General features: G+C 33.6%; 1 protein-coding gene across 2 annotated transcripts in view; it reads left to right on the plus strand.

The window, feature by feature from the left end:
* The window catches only part of AGMO (alkylglycerol monooxygenase), a 330,508-nt gene that overhangs the window by 169,287 nt on the left and 137,797 nt on the right, over positions 1-23,424 (plus strand). For both annotated transcript variants that reach the window (XM_077757623.1, XM_077757624.1), the window contains 2 exons: positions 7,165-7,247; positions 16,486-16,591. In XM_077757623.1, the coding sequence (XP_077613749.1) occupies positions 7,165-7,247; positions 16,486-16,591 (189 nt within the window). The remainder of the gene's footprint in view (positions 1-7,164; positions 7,248-16,485; positions 16,592-23,424) is intronic.

Consider the following 23,424-nt stretch of genomic DNA (forward strand, 5'->3'; position numbering starts at 1 on the left):
AAAAAGAAATGTGAGCCAAAATGAGCACCAATTATAACCAAAAACCATGAAACAATGTAATACATGTGTATTGAAGGAAAGATATTTTAAAAACCTACCTGTCTGATAAGCATAAGCTTCAGGAACCTAGAAAAGTGATCATTGTGAGTTCCAATTAAAAATATACTTTTTGTACACTAAGTTGAAATATAATTAAGTATGAAATTACACTTAAAATATCATTTACATTAAATAATGAAATATTAACTATGAAACTGAACATATGTTTATATTATTAGTATTGTCTCAAAATGTGATCAACATCAGGTAGTTCCTTTAATACTAATAATAAACACAATCAGTCATAAACTGCTTATAATTTGAATTAAGATCTCATTTTGATTTATGAACAATAAATTAGACATTTTTAACTCAGCTTTGGAAACTCGAAGTCTAAATACACAGTTATGAGGAGTCATATTTTCTTATTAAAAGTAATCCTCATGAAAAGAAAATTTGTCTTTCTGAGACTGTTTTCTTAATATCACCTTTGTCTTTTGTGTTTTGAGAAATAATTGAAAGAAATATAGCTTATATTTCTCCCTGTTTCTTAGTGAAAAATATGAGTTTTCTCTCACAACTGTAGCAAAAGTTGGTGTACAGATTTCAGTGAGATCTTGAAGCAAACAGTGATAATTTAGAGTAGCTTCAGTGCCACCCAAAATAGTTTTACTGAACAACCAAGAAAGATATTATGTCAAAATAGATCTCTTCCAGAAACTGTTGTAGGATGTTTCATTCTGAGATTGCCGCACTTGGATTAATGATTACCCAAAACTGAGTTAAGACTCTTCTATGTTCTCTACTCAGTACCCAGTGAACCATGAGGTTATCCAGCCTGGCTGTAATCTATTGCCAGTCCTTTGTAAGCTCTAATATTACAAGCCCTACTAATACTTCTCTCACCTCCATAGTTTTCTCAGATGCATGGTCTGATAGACTGGACTTGAATTCTAGAGTTATCTCTATGCAGCTCTCTCCGCTTGGCACCCTGTCTTCCAAATAGTAGCCTCCTTGCTTTATGCTGAATCCCAACTCCATCTCTGCAACTCAGGTAGTCTACCAGGCCCTCCTGGGGTCCCTCTGTTCTGGGGTCTAGAAACTCTCCTAAGGTGGTGACTTGGGGTCATGTCATTTATATTCTAATTTCCTGGAATCACTGACCTTGTTGCCTTGTGTCCAGTGTCTTGAAAGCAAACTTTTTCAGATTTGTTGTTCTTGTTATTTTTCAAGTGAGTATAAACCAGCTATTGTTTTCTTGCTTTTGGGAGTACATTCATTTTTTTTTAATGGATGGAGTAGAATCATAGCTTAAACTATAACTTAATTCTTTAATACTCAATTTCTTTAAATACTCATTTAAATTTTTTTTCTTAACTTTATTTTTTTATTTTGAGAGAGAGAGAGAGAGCAAGCGGGATATGGACAGAGAAGAGAGAGAGGAAAGAGAGAATCCCAAGCGAGCTCCACACTGTCAGTGCAGAGCCCATTGTGGAACTTGAACTAATGAATGGTGAGATCATGGCCTGGACCGTAATCAAGATCAAGAGTTGGATATTTAACTGACTGAGACACCCACCCAGGTGCTCCTCAGTTAAAGTTTTTTTAAATTAAATGTTTTCTTTTATTTCTTACAAATTTTTGTAGAAATACAGTAATTCTACATCGGTCCCATGTTTCTGAACAACATACTCACTATTCTTTTTTAGCCAATATATTTTCTCCTTTGATATATTTAGTTTGCTTCTTGTTTGTTTGTTTGTTAGAAATTCTGGAAAGTGTTCATTCTCATCACATTGCTTTGTTTATGCTTCAGTAGTAACCACCTAAGGGGTTCTGATCATTTAGAAGAAAGACTATAGTCAATGTTGACAGTGTTTGAAAAGAGCACAATCTTATTTCAAGATACATTTTTGAGATTCATATAGGATTACAAATTGCATTATAGTGTCCCCTGGGGTTCTGTTCCCATGTCTGTTATAATACTGAGAAGTATCTTCAAGTCTCAGGTTTCAGGATGTCAAATCCAACAGCTCAAGGCTTCTGGAAGGTGGAACCCACAGTCATGAGGGGGTGAGGCAGCCTAGCAGGTGTGCCAGCAAACCCAGCCTACTGTCTTCACATCATACATCACAAAGGTTTAAGTATTAGGTGATTTCAAGCTCATTATAGTGATGTTTGGGAAGATTTTGAACATTTTGAATCAAAATAATGATTTGAGTACTTCTTCTCAGACACCTTTTAGAGAAACTCCTAAAAATGTGCTACCTTGTTATAAAAACAAATTCCAGACATTTTCATTTCAAAGTGCTTTGAAACAAAATCATAGAAAATATTATCAAAGCATCTTTGTCAAAGCACCAAGTCTTTAAGAAGGAATTTGTTTCTATAGCAGCATACTATTATTTTATGACACAGCGTACAGAGTTGATACCTCCCTTTGTGAGATTTGTCAGGTGGGGAAATATGAAAGGTAGTTATGTTGACTGACGGAGTTTTTGTATGTAATGTTAAGAGTATGATAAACCAGCCAAGAAGAAAAAAGTTTTTTTCTTTATATTTGTGAGCAGAGGAATGACTCCCACAGCTCATTGAATACACACTTTGCACCAAACATGTAATTCTACTAAAGTTCCTATGTAATAAGTATTGCTTTTGAGGTGTTTTGTTTTGTTTGTTTGTTTTGTTTTATTCAATGGAAATAAAGGCAACTGAACTGCTGATTTGCAAGATAACTTTTAAAAAGGAAAAATCAATTCCTTGCTTCATAAAGCTTTCATGGTTATGGTTTTCTTCATATGTTTTTGTGTTTGTGTGTGTGATAAAAACTTTCAATGCATTCAAAGGTTAATTTAGAATAATTCTGTTTTAGCACTTTAGGACAGCAGTATTTTACTTGAAAGATTTACTAGCAGTGGATGGTATGAAATGGGACTTAACCCAATGAAGAATAAAATTTTATTTGTTATAAAAAACTAACAATATTTAAGTCACTTCACATATTGTTTAAAACACAAGAGTCTAAGTGTTTATGGTCAAAGCCTATAGATCCTATTTTATGTGTTATTTTCTTCCTGTTTGCCCTAGTATAGCTGGCGTATGATCATATAGTCAGTGATTAAAGCAGTATGATTTCTAGGGTAGGAATTTTGTCTATCTTGCTCACTTTCTTAAACTCATACCTACTCTGATGCCTTGCACATGCTCAGTAAACATTTATAAAGTGAATATGTAGAAATTAGATATAGCTAATTGATTGTATGCCTTAATTATCTTATCAAAGGATGCTCTATGGAAAACCTTAGAAGTTAAATAGACAAGTAGACTCTTTAAAGGAAGTTTATGTGGTCTATATCAAATTCCATCATGTGGTAATCTTACCTTCCTTTAAACTCAAATGCTTTTAAGACAATTCTGTTCTTTAAAGAATGAAATAATATTAAAGGATTTAATATTTAACATATTAAACACTTTAAATAATATATGCATATTAAATTATTAATGTTAAATTATGACATACTAAATTAACTGATTTAATGTAATTTATTTTTAATTTTAAGAAGTTAAAATATTGATAGGACATTAATATTTAATGTTATTAAATTATTGACTAAACCAGTTAATAATTTAAGAAATTATTAACATTAAAGGCATAGATATTAAAAATATATACATAAAACATTCATTCATTTAGTCAGTTATTCAACAAAAATATTTGAGTACTGACTATGCGCCAGGCAATGTTCTAGGTGCTTGAGATATAATAGCGAGTAACAAAATATAACCTCTAATGGAACTTATATTCTAATGGGGTGGGACTGACAACAAAAACTAAGAGAATGGACAAACACAAATAAGTACACTTGTATAGAAATGATAAGTGTATAAATGTATACTTGTATAAAAGTGTTGTATGGAGAACAATAGAATAAATTTATAGATAATTATGAAAAGTTCTATTTTATACATGACAGAAGGATGTACATTTGAAGAGTACCTGAATGAAATGAAGGAATGAATCATAAGGATCACTGGGGAAAGTTGTTCCAATAGAAAGAACAGTAAATAAAACAGACTTGAGTGGGAAGGATGCTTACCATGTTGAAGAAAACAAAATTTGTGATATGAAAGGCAGAGAGATTAGTAGGGGACAATTGATAAGAGACTATGTTATGCATGGTCCAGAGTAAGGACTTTGAGTTTTATTCTTTGAGTAAGTAGACATTGACTCAGGGTACCTGGGTGGCTCAGTTGGTTAAGCATCTGATTCTTGGTTTTGGCTTAGGTATGATTTCATGGTTTGTGAGTTCGAGTCCTGCATCAGTCTGTGCTGACTGACTTTACAGAGTCTGCCTTGGATTCTCTCTCTACCTCTCTCTGCTTCTCCTCTGCTCTCTTTGTCTCTCAAAATAAATAACCTTAAAAGAAATAAAAATAAAGAAATTGAAGCTCCTGGAGCATTTAGAACATAATAATGATACTATATAACATATGTCTTTAAAAAAATTAGAGTTTTGGCTGCAAAGCAGTGTGTAGAAGGCCATGCTCAGTAGACAGTTTTAAAAGTGGAGACACCAGTTAAGAGGGTGAATTGTGGTGAAGATCATGTTGGGGTGGAACAAGTTTTTGTTCACAAAACAGCTACTTGTAACAAATCTCTTCAATCTGGATGTACTTCAAATACAATGCTGACATTTATTTCTTGATTTATTTGAAGTAGACAATGAGAGGAAAAGTCAAGGATGAGTGGCAGTTTTGTTTTGTTTTTGGTTGTTTTGTTTGGTTGGTTGTTTTGTGTTTGGTTGTTTTTGTTTGTTTTGTTCTGTTTTCGCTAAAGCAACTGAAAAACTGGGTGTAGCATTCTAAGAAGAAAAAAAACTAGCAATATATTGTGTGGAGGAGGAAATAGATACAGAGTTTTAGACAGACATGCTAAATTTCAGGTGCCTTTTAGCCAGGTAGCGACTAGGTAGATGGATAGACGTATTGAGTTGTTTTCTTATTCTGACTCTAGTAGCCTGGAAGCAATTTGCAGAGAAAGGAGTCCTTCTTCGCCAAGACCCTCCCTTTTTTGTTTAGGGGTCTCCTTCTCCGCCAGGCTCCTCTTTTTGTTCAGGGATCATAAATTCCCTAACCGAAATTGAAAATATATTTTACATTATATCTGAATTTCCTATGATATGGCTAATAGTGCATGGGTCTTTTGTTTGTGTTTCTTTGTTTTATTGTAATTCATTAAAGTTAACCTAAGTACCATATGAAAAATCAGTATAGCATAACAATGGTACTCATATCATAATCATTAGTTGATTTTGTATTTTGTTCCAAGCACTCTTCTCAGTACTTTATTATAGTTGTTACCAAACTCATACTTTATTTCAAATGTACCAAACACATAAAAGAGCCTTAGAAATGCCTAATAATTTGCCTATGGTTGCATGGCTTATAGATTCAATGTATGTATTTTTTTTCTTTGTTTCCCTTAAACAGGCATTAATCTACTCAAACAGACCTAGTTACTTCTATCACCACAAAAATAATTTTCTGACACTTGGGCTGCATTGTCCCAAAGTAGTTACTGCTGAATTCCGCATATCCAAATAGCACTCTGTAGCTCTCCACTAAAACTTCTGTTGTCCACTGAGCTTTTCCTCTTATATCTGACACCTAGCCCTGTCCCCATACTCCAAAACATTTCAATGCTTTTCATTGATATTTTTGATTACTCATCCATACTCATCTACTAAACTATTGCTTTGGAAACTTTTAAATCATTTTTCAGTTCTGGGTACAATCCAAGCATACAATACTGAATAGAGAGGAGTTATAAGTTGGCTGTGAGATCTGAGTTGATTTATAAGGTGGTGTGGAGATGGAGTAGTATATGTGAACAGTAATTGCAGTTGGTGGCTTTTGCTTATTGTTTATAACTGTGGACAGGTGCAGTTTTGTATGTGTATATATTAGTTCATAATGAGTAGAAATTACCTCTAGCTATTTCATTAAAAAGCAGAGAAAGTGTTTGTGTAATGTTTTGATAACTCTGTTAGCTGCTTTGCTGCATCACACTTCTGGTGTTCTCATTAGGATGAAACATAAACACTATCAGTGAGTAGGGGAATCACTCAAGGGATGTGCATCCAACTTCTTGCTCTTATTGATCCACTTTCAAATGAAAACAGTACTCATCTGACACTAAATATTAGCTATGCAACCTCTCTGCCCCTGACCATTTAAGTTTGTTGCTCATATTCATTCCACCATTGTCATACTTTGAGGTCAGGGAAGTGTATTTTAAGTTTCAGAGGCATCATTTATTTCTATGTGCTGACGGAAAAATTACTTAACTCTTTGATTTCCGATTTGCTTGTTTTTACATATATGAAGCAAATATAATGATACCTTATCTGTAACATTGTTGGGACTAAAAAAAGAATTGAAGTATGTGAAACATATAACATGGAAGCTATAAGATAGTAGATCCTAAATAAACATTATTATTAAAATTTTGGCATGTAAAATTTTTTGGCATGTAAATGCATAATTCATTTATAATTATGGTAAACATGTCTTTGTTACAATAATTCAAAAGATAAACTTTGACATGTACACAGGAATCCATAGATTTCATCAAATACGAATATGTATTTGTACATTGCTTCATTTATATGTTTGCACTGATAAACACGTTCTCCTTTAAATATTTTCTGTATTTAAAAGTGTTGGGTTTGAAACCACAAAGAATTGGTGATAATAAAAATAGGTATTGGACCATGCTATGTATTCATCAAAATGTAAGTGATTTCTCCATATGTGGGTGCACAAGGATTTCAAACAATTATGAAAGTCTCATAACTTTAAAGGATAATTTTTAGAAAGAATATTTTAAGCAAAATAGTTATGTGGAAGGGTCTAATTCATTCTCCTAAGTGTCCAGTAAGATAATTTTAAATGACATTAGGAAAACCAAGATGTCCTCTGCGTATTCATCTTTTTGAAAAATGTCAGTCACAAGTGGTATAGTATAAAATAGTTTGAGGCTGGTTTTCTTGACAGCTTTAAGTTCTAATGTTCCTTCTGATAACTCTCCTAAAGAATCTGCTAGTCTCTGTGTTTGCTTGACAGGCACTATCACAAGTTACCCTCCTTCTGAGGGTTTGCTTCATTATTCTGACATTGACCTCCATTGGATTTCTTCTGGATCAAAGGTAAGAAGTGAAATTCTTTCACTTTGTGTACTTTTATAATGTTGTTTTAAAAATATATGTGAAACTTCTATAGTCATCAAACATTTGTTATTAAAAATAAAGTTGAAACTATAATTTCACAGTGTTTTAAGTTAAACAGAGTAAGTTTATCCAATTTTTAAAAGCAAGCGTGCATTTAAAATCTAAGCCTTTGAAATGTGATTTAAGTTTTTAAAGTTATTTAAGAAAACCTATAAATGTAATGAATAATTTGGCAAAATATAGACCATAACTGAGTAATTAATAAAATATGAAACATATTTGAGTAGTTTTCCTTTGCCAGTTCACAGTATATGCCAGAATGTGTGTGTTGTGCACTTACAGTTTATGTCCTTTCTGTCATACAGGATATTTAAAGAATCTTATTTTAAATACTACCCTAGTGAGAAAATGCATTCACTTGCACAATTTTAAGATGGATTTATGGCAGGAAGTATGAGAAAGATATCTATTACTTACTATCTATCTAAATTAATGCTAATACTAGTATTTATATACTTAACATGTGCCATGGAATATGTTATTAATTCTTACAACAATGTCCTGAGATAAGAATTACTGTAAAGCCCATTTTACAGATTAAGAAAATCAGACAGATAGATAGTAAGAGATCAAACACAGTACAAACCCAAGCAATGTGGCTCTCAAATTCACATATTCTAGAATTTACGTATACTATAACTTGGCAAAACACTGCAAAAAACAAACAAATGAAAAAAACAGTCATTCTTTTTTTATTATTATTTATTTTGATAGTAAGAGAGCCAGAATATAAGCAGGGGAGGGGCAGAGAGAGACGGAGACACAGAATCCGAAGCAGGCTTCAGGCTCTAAGCTGTCTGACTTGGGGCTTGAACTTACAAACTGTGAAATCATGACCCGAGCCCAAGTTGGTTGCTTAACCAACTAAGCCACCCAGGCACCCCAAAATCTCTGTCATTCTTGAGATTGTATCTTTGTTGTATTGAAATTGTTTTTTTAAGTAGGTAACCAATACAATTACTTGCAGGAAATTATAAATATAAAAGTCCAGAAAACACATGCTTAATTTGTATTAAATATTATGTGAATTTCCCAAGAGATGTTTATTTGGTATTCTGAAATAGTGGCAGTTTCTGGAGTTTTATCAACATTCAAATCATCAAGATCAAAATGACCATACTGGTTAATGGGACAGTTAAAACCTGCATTCCCTATAAACACTTGTGCATATCATTTATTTTGTTTGGCTCTCTATCCCTACTTTTCTAGATTAGAAGTGTATACTAAGCCATAAATAAAGAAAATGGAAAAATGAGCCACAGTTCCCTCTGAAATAATTTCCCAGATCTAAGAATCAGGATCTCACATTTTAAAGATTATAGTTCTATTGGTTACATACACTTATGAGAAGAAGCAATAAACCAATAGCAATAGTATAGATTCTTTCTTTTTTTGTTTGCTGGTTTGTTTTTATAGAGAGATTGAGTGAGGAAGAGATGCACAGGGAGAGAGAGAGAATCTTAAGCAGGCTCCACACTCAGTCTGGAGCCTGATTGGGGCTTGACCACATGACCCTGGGATCATGACCTGTGCTCAAGAGTCAAGCGCTTAACTGGCTGAGCCCCACAGGCACGCCAAGAGACTTTAAATCAAGAGTGTAACAGGGAACAAAGAAGAGCAGTATATAATAATAAAGGGAACAATAAGAAAGACAGTTGAACAATAAGATGTAGCAATTATAAATATTTATGGGCCCAACATGAGAGCACTCAGATACATAAAACAGGTTTGCCTAAGTGGCTCAGTTGGTTAAGCATCTGATTCTTGACCTTGCCTCAGGTCATGATCTCACAGTTCATGGGGTTGAGCCCTACACTGGGCTCTGGGCAGACAATGCAGAGCCTACTTGGGATTCTCTCTGTCTCTCTGTCTTTCTCTGTCTCTCTATCTCCCCCTCCTCTCTCTTTCTCTCTCAAAATAAATAAATAACTTTCTTAAAAAATACATAAAACAGTTAATAAAGGAACTAGCTTATAATAGTACAATAATAGTAGAAGTCTTTAATACCCCATTTACATCACATATTTAGATCATATAAGTGGAAAATCTTTAATACATTTAAATAATGGGGACTTTGGGGCGCCTGGGTGGCTTAGTCGGTTAAGCGCCGACTTTCGCTTAGGTCATGATCTCATGGTTCGTGGGTTCGAGCCCCGCGTCGGGCTCTGTGCTGACTGCCAGCGCAGAGCCTGGAGCCTGTTTCAGTCTGTGACTCCCTCTCTCTCTGACCCTCCCCTGCTCACGCTGTCTCTCTCTCTCTCTCTCTCTCTCCTAGAAATAAAATTTAAAAAAAAAACATTTAATAAATAAATAAGTAAGTAAGTAAATAATGGGGTCTTTAATACCCCATTTACATCATACATTTAGATCATATAAGTGGAAAATCAACAAGGAAACAGTGACCTTAAATGACATACTAGAACAGATAGATTTAACACAGAACATTCCATCCTATAACATCAGGATACACATTCTTTTCAAGTGCACATGGAGCACTTTCCAGAATAGATAACATATTAGGCTACAAAATGAGCCACAGTAAATTGAAAAAAACTGAAATCATACTATGTGCCTATTCTGACCACAATGGTATGGAACTAGAAGTCAACCACAAGAAAACATCTGGAAGAATCACATATTCATGGAGGTTAAATAATATGCTATAAACAATGAATAGATAAAAATAAATAAAAGAAGAAATCAAAAAGTACATAGAAATAAATGAATATGAAACTACAATGGTTCAAAACTTTTCGGATGCAGAAAAAGTCGTTCCAAGGGGGAAATTACATCAATACAGGCCTACCTAAGGAAGCAAGAAGAATCTTAACTAAACAACTCAACCTTATACCTGAAGGATCTAGGAAAAGAACTGTAAACAAACCTAAAACCAGCAGAAGGAAGGAAATAATAAAGATTATTGCTAAAATAAAAGATATAGAAACTTAAAAACAATAGAATAGATCAATGAAGCCTGGAACTGGTTCTTTGAAAAACCAATAAAATTTATAAACCTCTAGCCAGATTTATCAAGAAAAGAGAAAGGACACAAATAAATAAAATCACAAATGAGAGAGGAGAAATAACCAACCCTATAGAAATACAAACAATTATGGAAGAATATTATGAAATACTGTATGCCAATAAATTGACCAACCAAAAGGAAATAGGTAAATTCCTAGAAACATGTTACTTCCCATAATTGAATGAGGAAGAAATAGAGAATTTGACAAAAACTGATAATCAGCAAAGAAATCAAATCAATAATAAAAAAAACTTCCAACAAAAAAAAGTTCAGGTCTACGCTTCCCAGGGAATTCTACCAAACATTTAAAGAAGACCTTATTCCTATTCTTTTCAAACTGTTCAAAAAAAAAAAAAATAGAAGAGGAAAGAAAGCTTCTAATTCATTTTATGAGGTCAGTATTATTTTGATACTAAAACCAGATAAAGACTCCACGAAAAATGAGAACTGCAGGCTAACATCTCTGATGAATATAGATCCAAAAATCTTCAGTGAAATACTGGAAACTCAATCCAACAATACATTTTTAAAAAATGTTCACCACAATGAAGTGAGGTTTATTCCTGGGTTGCAAGGGTGATTTAGTATTCACAAACCAATCAACATGATATATAACATCAATAAGAGAAAGGATAAGAACCATATGATCATTTCTTTAAATGTAGAAAAATCATTTGACAAAGTACAACATTCATTCATAATTCAAAAAAAAAGAAAGAAAACCCTCAGGGGTGCCTGCATGGCTCAGCAGGCAGTTAAGTGTCGAACTCTTGGTTTCAGCTCAGGCTATGATTTCACAGTTTACACTGACAGGGTAGATCATACTTGGGATTCTCTCTCTCTGCCCCTCCTGCGTGTATTCTCTCTCTCTCTCAAAATAAAGAAATAAACTTAAAAAAAAAAAAGTGTCCCTTAAGTGATAAAAACCCTTAACAAAGTAGGAATAGAGGAAACATACCTCAACATCATTAAGACAACCCACAAAAGACCTGCAGCTAATATAATCTTCAATGGAGCAAAACTGAGAGCTTTCTTTCTAAGATCAGGAACAAGAAAGGATGTTCACTATCACCACTTTTATTCAATATAGTACTGGAATTCCACAACAAACAGACACAGAAAGGTATAATGCACCCAGGTTAGTAAGGAAGAAGTAAAACTTTCATTATTTGCAGATGACCTGATAGAAAATCCAAAAAACTCCATTAAAAACAAATTCAGGAAATTCACAAAATATAATATCTGTATATAGAAATCCTTTCCATTTATATACACCAATAATGAAGCAGCAGAAAGAGAAATTAAGAAAACATTCCTATTTATAATTGCACCAACAATAATAAAGTACCTAGTAATAAACCTAATCAAAGAGGTGAGAGAGCTATATTCTGAAAACTGTATGCTGACAAAATAAATTGAATTCAAACACTAAGAAATGTAAAGATATTTTAGGCTCATAGATTGGAAACACAAATATTGTTAAATACTCCCCAAAGGAATCTACACATTCATTGCAATCTTTATCAAAATATCAAGAGAGGTTTTTTTTTTAAATGGAATTATAACAAACAATTCTAAAATTTGTATGGAACCACAAAAGACCTTGTATAACTAAGGCAATCTTGAAAAGCAAAGCTAAAGGCATCACAATTCCGGACTTGAAGTTATATTACAAAGCTGTAGTGATCAAAGCAGTATGGTACTGGCACAAAAGTAGACACATAGATCAATAGAATAGAATAGAAAACCCAGAAATAAACCTATAATTATATGGTCAATTGATCTTTAACAAAGCAGGAGAGAATATCCATTAGGATAAAAGACAGTCTCTTCTATAGATAGTGTTCAAAATCTACTTGCAAAAGAATGAAACAGGACTACTTTCTCACACCATACACCAAATAAATTAAAAATGGATTAAAGACAATCAGAGGACTCTGGATGCTGGCAAGGATGTGGAGAAATAGGCACCCTCCTACACTGTTGGTGGGAATGCAAACTGGTGCAGCCCCTCTGGAAAACAGAGTGGAGGGTCCTCAAAATATTGACAATAGAATTCCCCTATGACCCAGCAATAGCACTGCTAGAAATTTACCNAGGGGGGAGATGTGTGTGGAGGAGGGCACTTGCGGGGATGAGCACTGGGGGTTATATGTAAACCAACTTGACAATAAACGATTTCTTTTAAAAAATGGATTAAAGACATAAATGTGAGACCTGAAACTATTAAAAAATACTAGGAGAGAACATCATAATAACTTCCCAGATATTGGCCTTGTCAAGTGTCTTCTAGCTAGGTCCCCTGAAGCAATGGAAAAATAACAAAAATAAACTGTTGCAACAACATCAAAATAAAAAGTTTCTGCATACCAAGGAAACAATAAACAAAACTAAAAGTCAGTTTACATAATGGGAGAATATATTTTCAAATGGTGGATCCTCTGAAAGCTTAGTATACAAAATACATAAGTAACTTATAAAACTCAACACCCAAGAAACAAAATTAAAAATTGGGCAGAAGACATGACCAGACATTTCTCCAAAGAAGACATCCAGATTCCCAACGGATACATGAAAAGATGCTCATCATCACTTATCATCAGGAAAATGCAAATCAAAACTACAATGTGATATCACCTCATAATTATCAGAGTGGCTAAAATCAACAACATAAGAAACAACAGACGTTTGCAAGGATGTGGAGCAAAAGGAACGCTTTGGCACTATTAGTGGAAATGCACACTGTTGTTTATACTGGGGAAAACAGTATAGAAATCCTCAAAAAGGTAAAAACTGAACTACTCTATGATCCAGAAATTACACTACTAGGTATTTATGCATATAATACAAAAACACTGATTCACGGGGATACATCCACCCCTATGTTTGTTTTTTTTAAATTTATTTCTGAGAGAGAGAGAGAGAGAGACAGCATGACAAGGGAGGGTCAGAGAGAGAGGAAGACACAGAATCTGAAACAGTCTCCAGGCTCTAGACTCACTGTCAGCACAGAGCCTGACGCCGGGCTCGAACCCACAAACCGTGAGATCATGACCTGAGCTGAAGTCGGATGCCCAACTGACTGAGCCACCCAGGTGCCCCCATCCCCATCCACCCCTATGTTTATAGCAGCATTATTTACAACAGCAAATACTTGGAAGAGGCCCAAGTATCTATCAATTGATGAATGAGTAAGGAAGATATGATATATACTACATATATGTAATGATATATATCATGTATGCAATAATACATATTTTATATTATGATATATTAAATATAATGATATATTTTATATACATATAATGGAATATTATTCAGCCACAAAGAAGAATGAAATCTTGCCATTTACAATCACAGGTGGAGCTAGACGATACGATGATAAGCGAAATAAGTTACTCAGAGAAAGACAAATACCATATGATTTCATTTATATATGGAATTCAAGAAACAAAACAAATGAGCAAAGGGAAGAAAAGAGGGAGAGAGACAAACCAAGAAACAGACTTTTAACTATAGAGAACAAACTGATGGTTACCTGAGGGGATGGGGATGTGGGGATGGGTGAAATAGGTGATGGGAATTAAAGAGTACAACTTGTGATGAGCGCTAGGTGATGTATGGAAGTGTTGAATCACTCTATTGTTCCCATGAAACTAATATAACATTATATATTAACTAACTGGAATTAAAATACAAACTTAAAAAATGAGTAAAAAACTCTATAAAACACTATCAAACTATTGAAATATGAAAAAAATAACAAAACTAAATAAATGGAGAGATAACTATATTCATAGATTGGAATGCTCAGTATTATAAAGACTATGATTTTCACCACATTGCTTTACATGTTTAGTACAGTTGGAATTAAAATTGTAAACAGGTTTTTTTTTCTATAACTGAGCAGGTTCTTTCTAAAGTATATGTATATGGAAATGAAAAAGACCTATAATAGCCAACACAGTCTTGAGATTTTAAAAAATGGCAGTAGAGGCACTACTGGCTGTCAAGATTTATTATAAAGCTATTGCAATTAGACATGTTTTATTGGCACAGAGATTAAATCAGAGAACCTAGGAACAAATCTATGCATATATATACATGCTTGATTTGTGACAAAGGTGTCCCTGCAGAGCTATGGGAAAAAGCTGTCTTTTCAATAAATGGTCTTAGAAACATTGGATTTCCACATAGGAATAAGAAAAATAAACTTGACAAATCTTTCACACCATAAAAAGTTAATTCTGGGGTCAGGGGATTGTAGATTTACAAGTGAACGGAAAACCAATATAGATCCAGCTAATAGCATAGTAACATATCTCTATAAACTTAGAGTACATAAAATGTTAAATGGTAAACACAAATCCCTATTCATAAAGATAAAATTGATTAGACTATAGTAACATTAAGAAAGTCACTTCTTCAAAAATTTACCCTCATTAAGATAGTAAAAATTAAATCTTCAAATCAGAGGCACTGTTTGCAAATTTTATGAGTAGCAAACACCTTTTATCCCAAATGACTAAAATTAAAAGTATTTACAACCCCTCTCGGTGAACTGCTCACACTGAAGGGAGAGTTTATATTGTGATACCTAATTTGAAATACTGAAGATTTTACTAAATTTCAACATATAAACAATATTGTGTGGCAGTCCAAAAAGCATGTAAAAATGTTCAATTAGCATTTTTCATAATAAACGAGTGCAGCCGACAGGCCTCATGTCCTTAAGGCAGATAGATGCATGAATATCGATATATTCACACAGTGAACACTATACAAGAGTGGAAAGAAACTGCTCCTACATTCAACATTGTAGATGTATCTCATTAAACTAAGTGAAAGATGCTAGATACGCATAGTGCATACAGTATAATCCCATTTATTAAAAGTAAAAAGAAACTCCTATACAGTAATTTATAAGAATTTATGCTAATGTGGTAAAAATATAAATTTTAAAAAAGCAAAAGGAATATGATTATTATAAAAGGGTACTGATTCTTTCAGAGATGGAAGGTGGAAGTATTTAGGAGGTAAGAGTTCTCTTTGAGGGTGCTTCAAATACATGAGTGATGGTTTCAAGTGATAATTTTTTTTGTTAAAAATTATCAAATTGCCTATTTCTGTTTTATTTATTTCTTTATATTTCATTTCACAATATAAAAGATTTAAAAGCAAAGAATAGAAATAGTTAATAGAAATTGTTTTAAAATAGAGATTTTCTGGGGTACCTTGGTGGCTCAGTTGGTTGAACATCCAACTCATAATTTCAGCTGAAGTCATGATCTCATGGTCATAGGACCAAACCTGAGTCAGGCTCTGCACTGGCAGCACAGAGCCTGCTTGGGATTCTCTCTCCTTCTTGCTATCTCTCTCCAGCTTATGCTTTCTCTCTCCCTCTCTCTTTCTTTCTCTCTCTCTCTCTCTCAAAGTAAATAAATGAACAAAGTAAATAAAATAAAATAGAAATTTTCTTTTGTTTTCTTTCCCTTGGAACCTACCCAGATATTGATTCAATAATAATAGCTTATACTAATTATATAGCATTATTTTATAAGAAGAAAATTTTTAATTTAATTTTATATTTTATTCACAAAATGATAAGTCACATTACTTGAATGGAAACAAATCATAGCAGGCTCCATGCTGTCCGGTCAGAGCCCAGCGTGGGGCTCCATCTCACAAACTGTGAGATCATGACCCAAACCAAAACCAAGAGCTGGACACTTGACTGACTGAGCCACCTAGGCACCCATACAAGCCATTTTTAAGATGAGTGATGTATAAAGGTAGCTAGTGAGTGACAGGAGTCTCATTTACTTTAAATACTAGAAATTTAGTTCTTTGATATTTTATTAATTAGTTGAAAGTATGCTTTATCCAAACTCATCAGTGCTCAAACTAAGCAATAGATTAATAAAGAACAGATTTTCTTTAAAAAGATGCATTTCATTTCTTAGTTTGATGGCAGTTTTCAAACAACTTCAGAGGCACATGCTCCTCAAATACATTAAAATACCGTATATTTCTTGAAAATTAAAAGAATTGTGTGTCAACATATCACTTATAACATGTAAACATATAAAGAGCATATTTAAAGCTAATACATGTTAATGACATTTATTTCAGACCTAAGGCAGCCGTTCTGGAAACTTTCCGTTGCTTGGTGTTCTTAATGTTGTGTAGATTTGGTCATCTGAAGCCTTTCACTCCTTCTTTGTCATTTGTTTTTGAGGTAAGACATATATTTTTAGGTGGCTGTAGCACAATTATACATATATTATATATTTAATCCATTTATTAAACAATGATTTGTCTATTTTGTGACTAGTACTTGTGAGAAACATTTACCTATTCTTTTACTTACTGTACCATATTAATTGTGTCACCTGAGCTAGTTAATATGTGGAGTTTTATTTTTCTGGTCTTTAAATTTGGATTGATATCATGAACCTCATAGACTTGTTGGACAAATTACATTGCATGATGTTTATAGAGAAAAATTAGGTCACATAGTTGGTTCTCAACAAGTAAACAAATAATTTTACAAAAAGTTCATGGCAGAGATTCTTCCATTGGAGATTGTTTTCTTCTTAGGCGTTTAAGGTGACTAAAATGTTTTATCAATTGCCCACAAGAGGTAATGATTCTATAGAAATAAGATCACTGATGTCATTGAGATTTTTCTACAACTGAAAATTTTAAGTTATAATTTGACCTTCTGTGATGATTAAAACTTCTCTTCTAAGAGCTTCCAAAAGCTTTTGGGCATATATTTATTGTCTCAGTCCTTAGATACATGTTTAAAAAAATTTTATCCTTATCACTAAAGATTTAATGCAAACAACTTTTTTCTTCTAAATTAAGGTTTATATTGTTTAACTTTGGTGCTAATCAGCCTACCAACATGCCCAGTGTGTGTAATCTTATTTAAACATGAAACATAAATGCAAACATTCCTCCAGCATCGATGGAAAAACTAAAACAAGAGCTTTTATAAATTAGTAATGATTGTAAATTGAAATAAGCTCTTTGGAAAACAATTTGGCACCACCATATAAGGCATTTGAATATAAAATTGAGGAAGAGGAAATATATATATATTTGTCGTATATATGTCAATATATCTGGAAAGATAATAAGAACTTTCCATATGGTTGCCTATGGGAAGGTGAATTGTGTGACTAGGATAAAAAAATATGTGGAAGATTTTCCATTAAGTTAATATTCTTTACTACCTCTAAAATTTCTGCACCTGACTATATTTACTACTTTAAAAGTCATGCAAATTTAAAAAATGAAGCATAAAATCTTAGTATCAGGATACTAGATATCATCTAATTCAATAAATTTTGCATGTAAACAGGCACTAAATAAAGTTTATGTGGTGTGTACTTACATTGTTTCCTGAGAATAGAATCTAAAAGCAAAATAATGAAGCTTAAATTACACGTGTTTAATGAAACTTGGAAATATACATGCCAAAAAATAAAATATATTTTCACACTCTGGGTGAGGGAAGATATTATAATTACATGTAAAAAAGAAAATAATTCCATTTAATGAATCTACTCTTGGGTATATTGTAGTAGTTTACCATAAATGCTCCAGAAGCAAATAGAAAAGGTAGGGTTTTAAGGTAGCCATAAACAAGTGGGAATGTATGCTTGGAAAACCACATTGCATTTGGGTTTCTTTGATGATGGGATAGTGGAGGACAGTGTAGTGTGCCCAGCTTTTGAACATGATGAATTTTAGTGGTGAGGTGCTGTCCATTTACTTATTTTGGTCAGTCAGTAGGTAAAAGTGAGTGGTTATCATTTGAGCTTTGAAGCCACATTGCCTGAATTTGATTTCTAACTCAGGAAATTACTAGTGTGTCCTTGGGCAGTTATTTGTCAACTTAAATATTCTCAGACTTACTTTCCTTATCTATAAATGGATAAGTAATAATGTCTAATAGAATTTGGAAAATTAAATGAAAATCTGTGTAAGAGATTTGGCACAGTGCTTAACATACAGTACAAGCTTAATATATATTAGAAGCTATTATTATCATTTTATATGAAATTAAAGATCCCTTTGAATAATTCTGTAGTTTGCCTCATGATCCAAAAGTCAATTTTGGGAACAATTGACATGGTGGATATAGAGGAGCAATACTGTGGAATCTACAAGTCATGATTATGAATTCTTAGTCTGATGGTGACTCTGTTACACTGGACTCTGTTCCCCAGGTTGTTTACTTGCAAAATAGGTTTAATGAGAGTTAACACACACTGAGATTTATGTTCTAAATGCCTTACTGCTATTATTGAATTTAATCTTCATATCGATGTGTCTCATGATATAGTTGCTATGCTTATTTTTATAATGAAAAAAATTGAGTTACAGAGAGGTTGAAAACTAGTTTGAATTAATATAAGTAATAAGTGAACAAGTTAGGATACAAAGTCAGACAGTCTGACATTGTAGCTTTTAATTGTCTAGCAATATTTTCTTCCATGTAATGATAGCAATACTCATTCATCTCAAGGGATTTAAATTAAAAAAATACCTATACAATGTAGCAAAAGTACATTGAGAAATGTGAAGACCAAAATAAAAGGTCTTATCAATTTGACTGCAAAAATGTTTTGAAAACACTAATGGTTTCAATAATTTACCTCTGAATTATCTTCTATTTAAAAGCAAAAAGAAGGGAAGAGAGGACATAATGGCAGAATATTTCAGACTACTCACCTACTCTTTCTAGAACCTATCCTTGCCCATCGAGGCACATATGTGGCCTATTCTTCAAGAGTAAACATTGACTGTGATTTGCCAATAAGACATTTCCTTAAAATGGTGTACTAATGCTATCTGCTTCGTATGGTTGTCGATAAATTCATTGACACAAGGGTACCACATAGCAAGTCCTTGATATAATTTAGCTATTGTCATTGTTCATATTACTATGATTATTCTAATATTATCATTTAAAATATTAATACCACTATTATTAAGGTATTATCATCATCATCATTATTAATGATTGATTTTTTGTGGTTAAAACTGAACAAGTCTTCTCTGACCAGAGGTCAGTAACTATGTGGTAAAGACTGGGCAACTGTTTTATGATCAGCATTTTACTTGTGGAGCAGCCTTTTCTTCCACTTTTTCTAAAGTTCAAAAAAATTATCAATTCTTATATTCTTTAATTTCAATTCAAAATTAAAAAACTAGTTATCAGTTCTTATATTCTTAATAACTCTTTAAAGTTTATTTTACTTATTTTGAGAGAGAAAGAGAGCAAGCAAACATGGCAGGAGCAGAGAGAGAGGGGAGAGAGATAATCCCAAGCAGGCTCTGCACAGTCAATGTGCAGGCTGATGTGAGGCTTGAACTAATGAACTGTGAAATCATGACCTGAGCCAAAATCAGGAGTTGGTAGCTTAAGTAACTGAGCCATCCAGACACTCCAATTTTTATATTCTTAATTGTGAATTTCAAATTTGCATTTTCCTCACATTTCTTAGAACTTTACATGAATTTTTACCATTTATCATAGTATTAATAAAACTATTCTTTGCCCCACAGAAGGAGTTCAGAACCCTAATAAATGGACTGAGTGACTTCATTCAATAGGAATTAGGGCTTACTGACCTGCAGTGATTATACTATGAGGACACAATGTTCTCATTTTCTTTGAAGGTATCATTAGAATCAGTGTCACTGAAGCAGCTGATCCCTTCTTTTATAAATTAAAATTTTACATATTGGCAACATCGGCTTGTAGCCCTGTGCCTCTTCTCTATTTATCTAGAAGTCTGGTAGGAGGCTTTCTGTTATACTGCTTTATTATGTAGGTCACACGCAATATATTTGCATGGTAACAGTCCTTCTACACTAAGCAAGCATACTGCTGACTATACTTACAACTTTAATCACATACACACAAGCACACACAGAATGGAAAACCGACCTTAAATTATTTTTTACTTAGATATTAAAGCAGTGCTTAGGTAGTTATAATTGTGAGTCAGAAATATAAAGTTGAATTTAAATTTGATCCTGTGACATGTATGTGGAAGATTTATTCCCTTTTGCTTTTTTTTTTTTTTTGAATTTAAATTTTAGTTAACCAACATGCAGTGCATTATTTGTTTCAGGAGTAGCATTTAGTGATTGATCACTTACATACAACATCCAGTTCTCATCACAAGTGCCCTCTTTAACACCCATCACCCATCAAGCCCATCTCCCATCTACTTCTGTCCGTTAACCCACAGTTTGTTTTCTATCATTAAGAGTCTCTTATGGTTTATTTTCCTCTCTCCTCTTCCTCCCCACCTCCAATGTATTCATCTGTTTTGTTTCTTAAATTCCACCTATGTGTAAAACCAAATGGTTTTTGTCTTTCTCTGATTTACTTATCTCACTTAGAATAATATATTCTCACTCCATCTACATTGTTGCAAATGGCAAAATTTCATTCTTTTTGATGGCTGAGCAGTATTCCATTGTATATGTATACCACATCTTCTTTATCCATTCATCAGTCGATGGACATTTGAGCTCTCTCCATAGTTTGGCTATTGTTGATAATGCTGCTATACACATTGGAGTGCATGTACCTTTGAATCTGTAGGATCTTTATTTTTGTATCCTTTGGGTAAATACCCAGTAGTACAATTGCTGGATCATATGGTAGAAGACATGGATAGACATTTTTTCAAAGAAGACATCCAGATGGCCAACAGATACATGAGAAGGTGTTCAATATTACCCATCATCAGGGAAATAAAAATCAAAACCGTGAAGAAATAACACCACACAGATGTCAGAATGGCTAAAATTTACAATACCAGAAACAACAGGTAATGGTGAGGATGCAGAGAAAGGGGAACCCTCTTGTACTGTTGGTGGGAATGCAAACTGGTGCAGCCATTCTGGAGAACAGTATGGAGGTTCCTCAGAAAACTAAAATTAGACTGATCCTACTGTTCTCTTTAGCTTTCATCCACTAGAATATGAAGTAAGGAAGTGGTGCTCTGTCTATTTATAAATATAATTAACTATACAAATACGTAGTTGTTTATTTAGTGTGTACAGTGGTTAATCCATACCCTTATACATTTCTTTAGCTAGGTTGGTTAATATTTTGACCACCAACTCATATTTTTTTTTTTTTACTTGCCTTTTCTTTGACAGGAAATCTGACAGAAAAACATTCTTTTATTCATGCATTTCTCACTAACATACAGCGCACACATTTTTTTTCTACTAGCTCAAGTGTAGTTTGTTCTAAGATATGCCTGTGAATTTGTGGTTGTTTAATTTTCTTCTGTCAGTAGCTTTAAAAATGTGTAAACATGATGCACCTTTAAAGGGAAAATAACAAAGTCAAAGATGAATAGCTATTTTTAGTAACTATGTAGGTATATAAGATAATGGGAAATGCTATTTACAGATATTTTGATCCTATGTGTATTTTGTTTCATATCACTTCTTATGTAATTGAGGGGGTAGTTAAGGTACTAGAAAAATCATTGGCTTTGAAGTCACATAACCTATGTGTCATCCCCAGCTCTGCCAATTGGTTGTGTGGCTTTTGGGAACTTTTCTTAAACAACCCCATCTTAGCTCCCTTAGCTTAGTTCCCTCAGCAAAAAGGAAAATAAACATCTTACGGTGATTGCTTTGATATTCAAAGGAGTAAAGGCAATAGAGTCAAGAGAACCTAGCATAATACCTGGTATTTAAGTAATGAGTCTTATTAATAATAATTATATTCATGTGTACTATACACACACATACATACACAAACTATGCACACAAATTTAAAATAATGTTTTTAAAACTAGGGCATTAAAAGCACTGAAAAACTAAACCTGCTTATTAGTGGCCAAATAATTTGAACTGATTCCAAAAGAACTTGCAATGGCTTTAAATTAAGGCTTCAGAAAAATTCTAACATCGGACTTCCAGTTTTTGGTTTAAATCATTAAAATAGAAACACATCACTCCTGCACGGTAAACCAAGTTGTACCTGCTGAAGATGTGTGCAAGAGCTGGGTAGAATTTGGACATGTAGGGAGGAAGATGGAGACCTTGATTGAAGGGAGAGTATAGTCTGGAAGCAAGGGAGACCATGGTTTAAGTGATGAGACGAGCCTAGTAACAACAGCCCAAAGTGTGGATCCTGATAGGAGGTTTAAAAATGCCCACAGAAGATAGAACCAGCCTGCCTAATGCTTTAAATGGTAGGCAGAAACATTTATTCAACACTTACTGAACACCTGCCCCAGTAAAAACAAAGCAAAAGCCTTGTCTTTGTGGAGATTAGATTTTAATCAGTGTATTAATTTTTGATTGCTGTGTAACAAATTACCACAAATTTAGTGGCTTAAAACAACACACATTTATTATCTAATAGTTCCCATGGGTCAGGAGGTCAGGCACAGTTTTGCTCAGAGCTCTGCTCAGCATCTCAAGAGACCACGTTTAAGGTAAGTATTGGCCAGATTGTGTTCTCATCTGGAGGCTCAACTACGGAAAAATCCACTTTCAAACTCATTCACATTGTTGACAGAACTCATTTCCTTGCAGCTGTATGACTTAGGGCGCCAGCTTTTTGCTGGCTTTTGACTGGAGTCTGCCCTTAGGTCCCGCAGGCTGCCTGTAGGTCCATGCCACATGGGCTTCCTCAATATGGCTGTGTACTTCATCAAGCCAGCAAGGAGGAACTTGTTTCAGGAAGGGCTCAGCCCCCTTTTGAAATCTTTCAGCTGATCAACCAAAGATCCTCCAGGATAATTTCCTGTTTTATCAAATGAAAAACAACTGATTTAGGACCTTAATTACATCTGCTGTATCCCTTCACCTATGCCACATGCTATTGGCTAGAAGCAAGTCACAGGCTTCTCCTACCCTCCAGAGGAGGAGATTGTACAGGCTGATAGGTCATAGGCAGCAGGCGCAGGGACTATGGGAACACCCTCGTTTCTTCCTGCTATAGTTGGGGAGGGTGCATACAATAACTTAGGCAAATATTTATATACATACACACTTATGTATGACTATATT

The sequence above is a fragment of the Crocuta crocuta genome, unplaced genomic scaffold, assembly GCF_008692635.1.
Source record: "Crocuta crocuta isolate KB4526 unplaced genomic scaffold, BGI_CrCroc_1.0 scaffold62, whole genome shotgun sequence".
Classification (NCBI taxonomy): domain Eukaryota; kingdom Metazoa; phylum Chordata; class Mammalia; order Carnivora; family Hyaenidae; genus Crocuta; species Crocuta crocuta.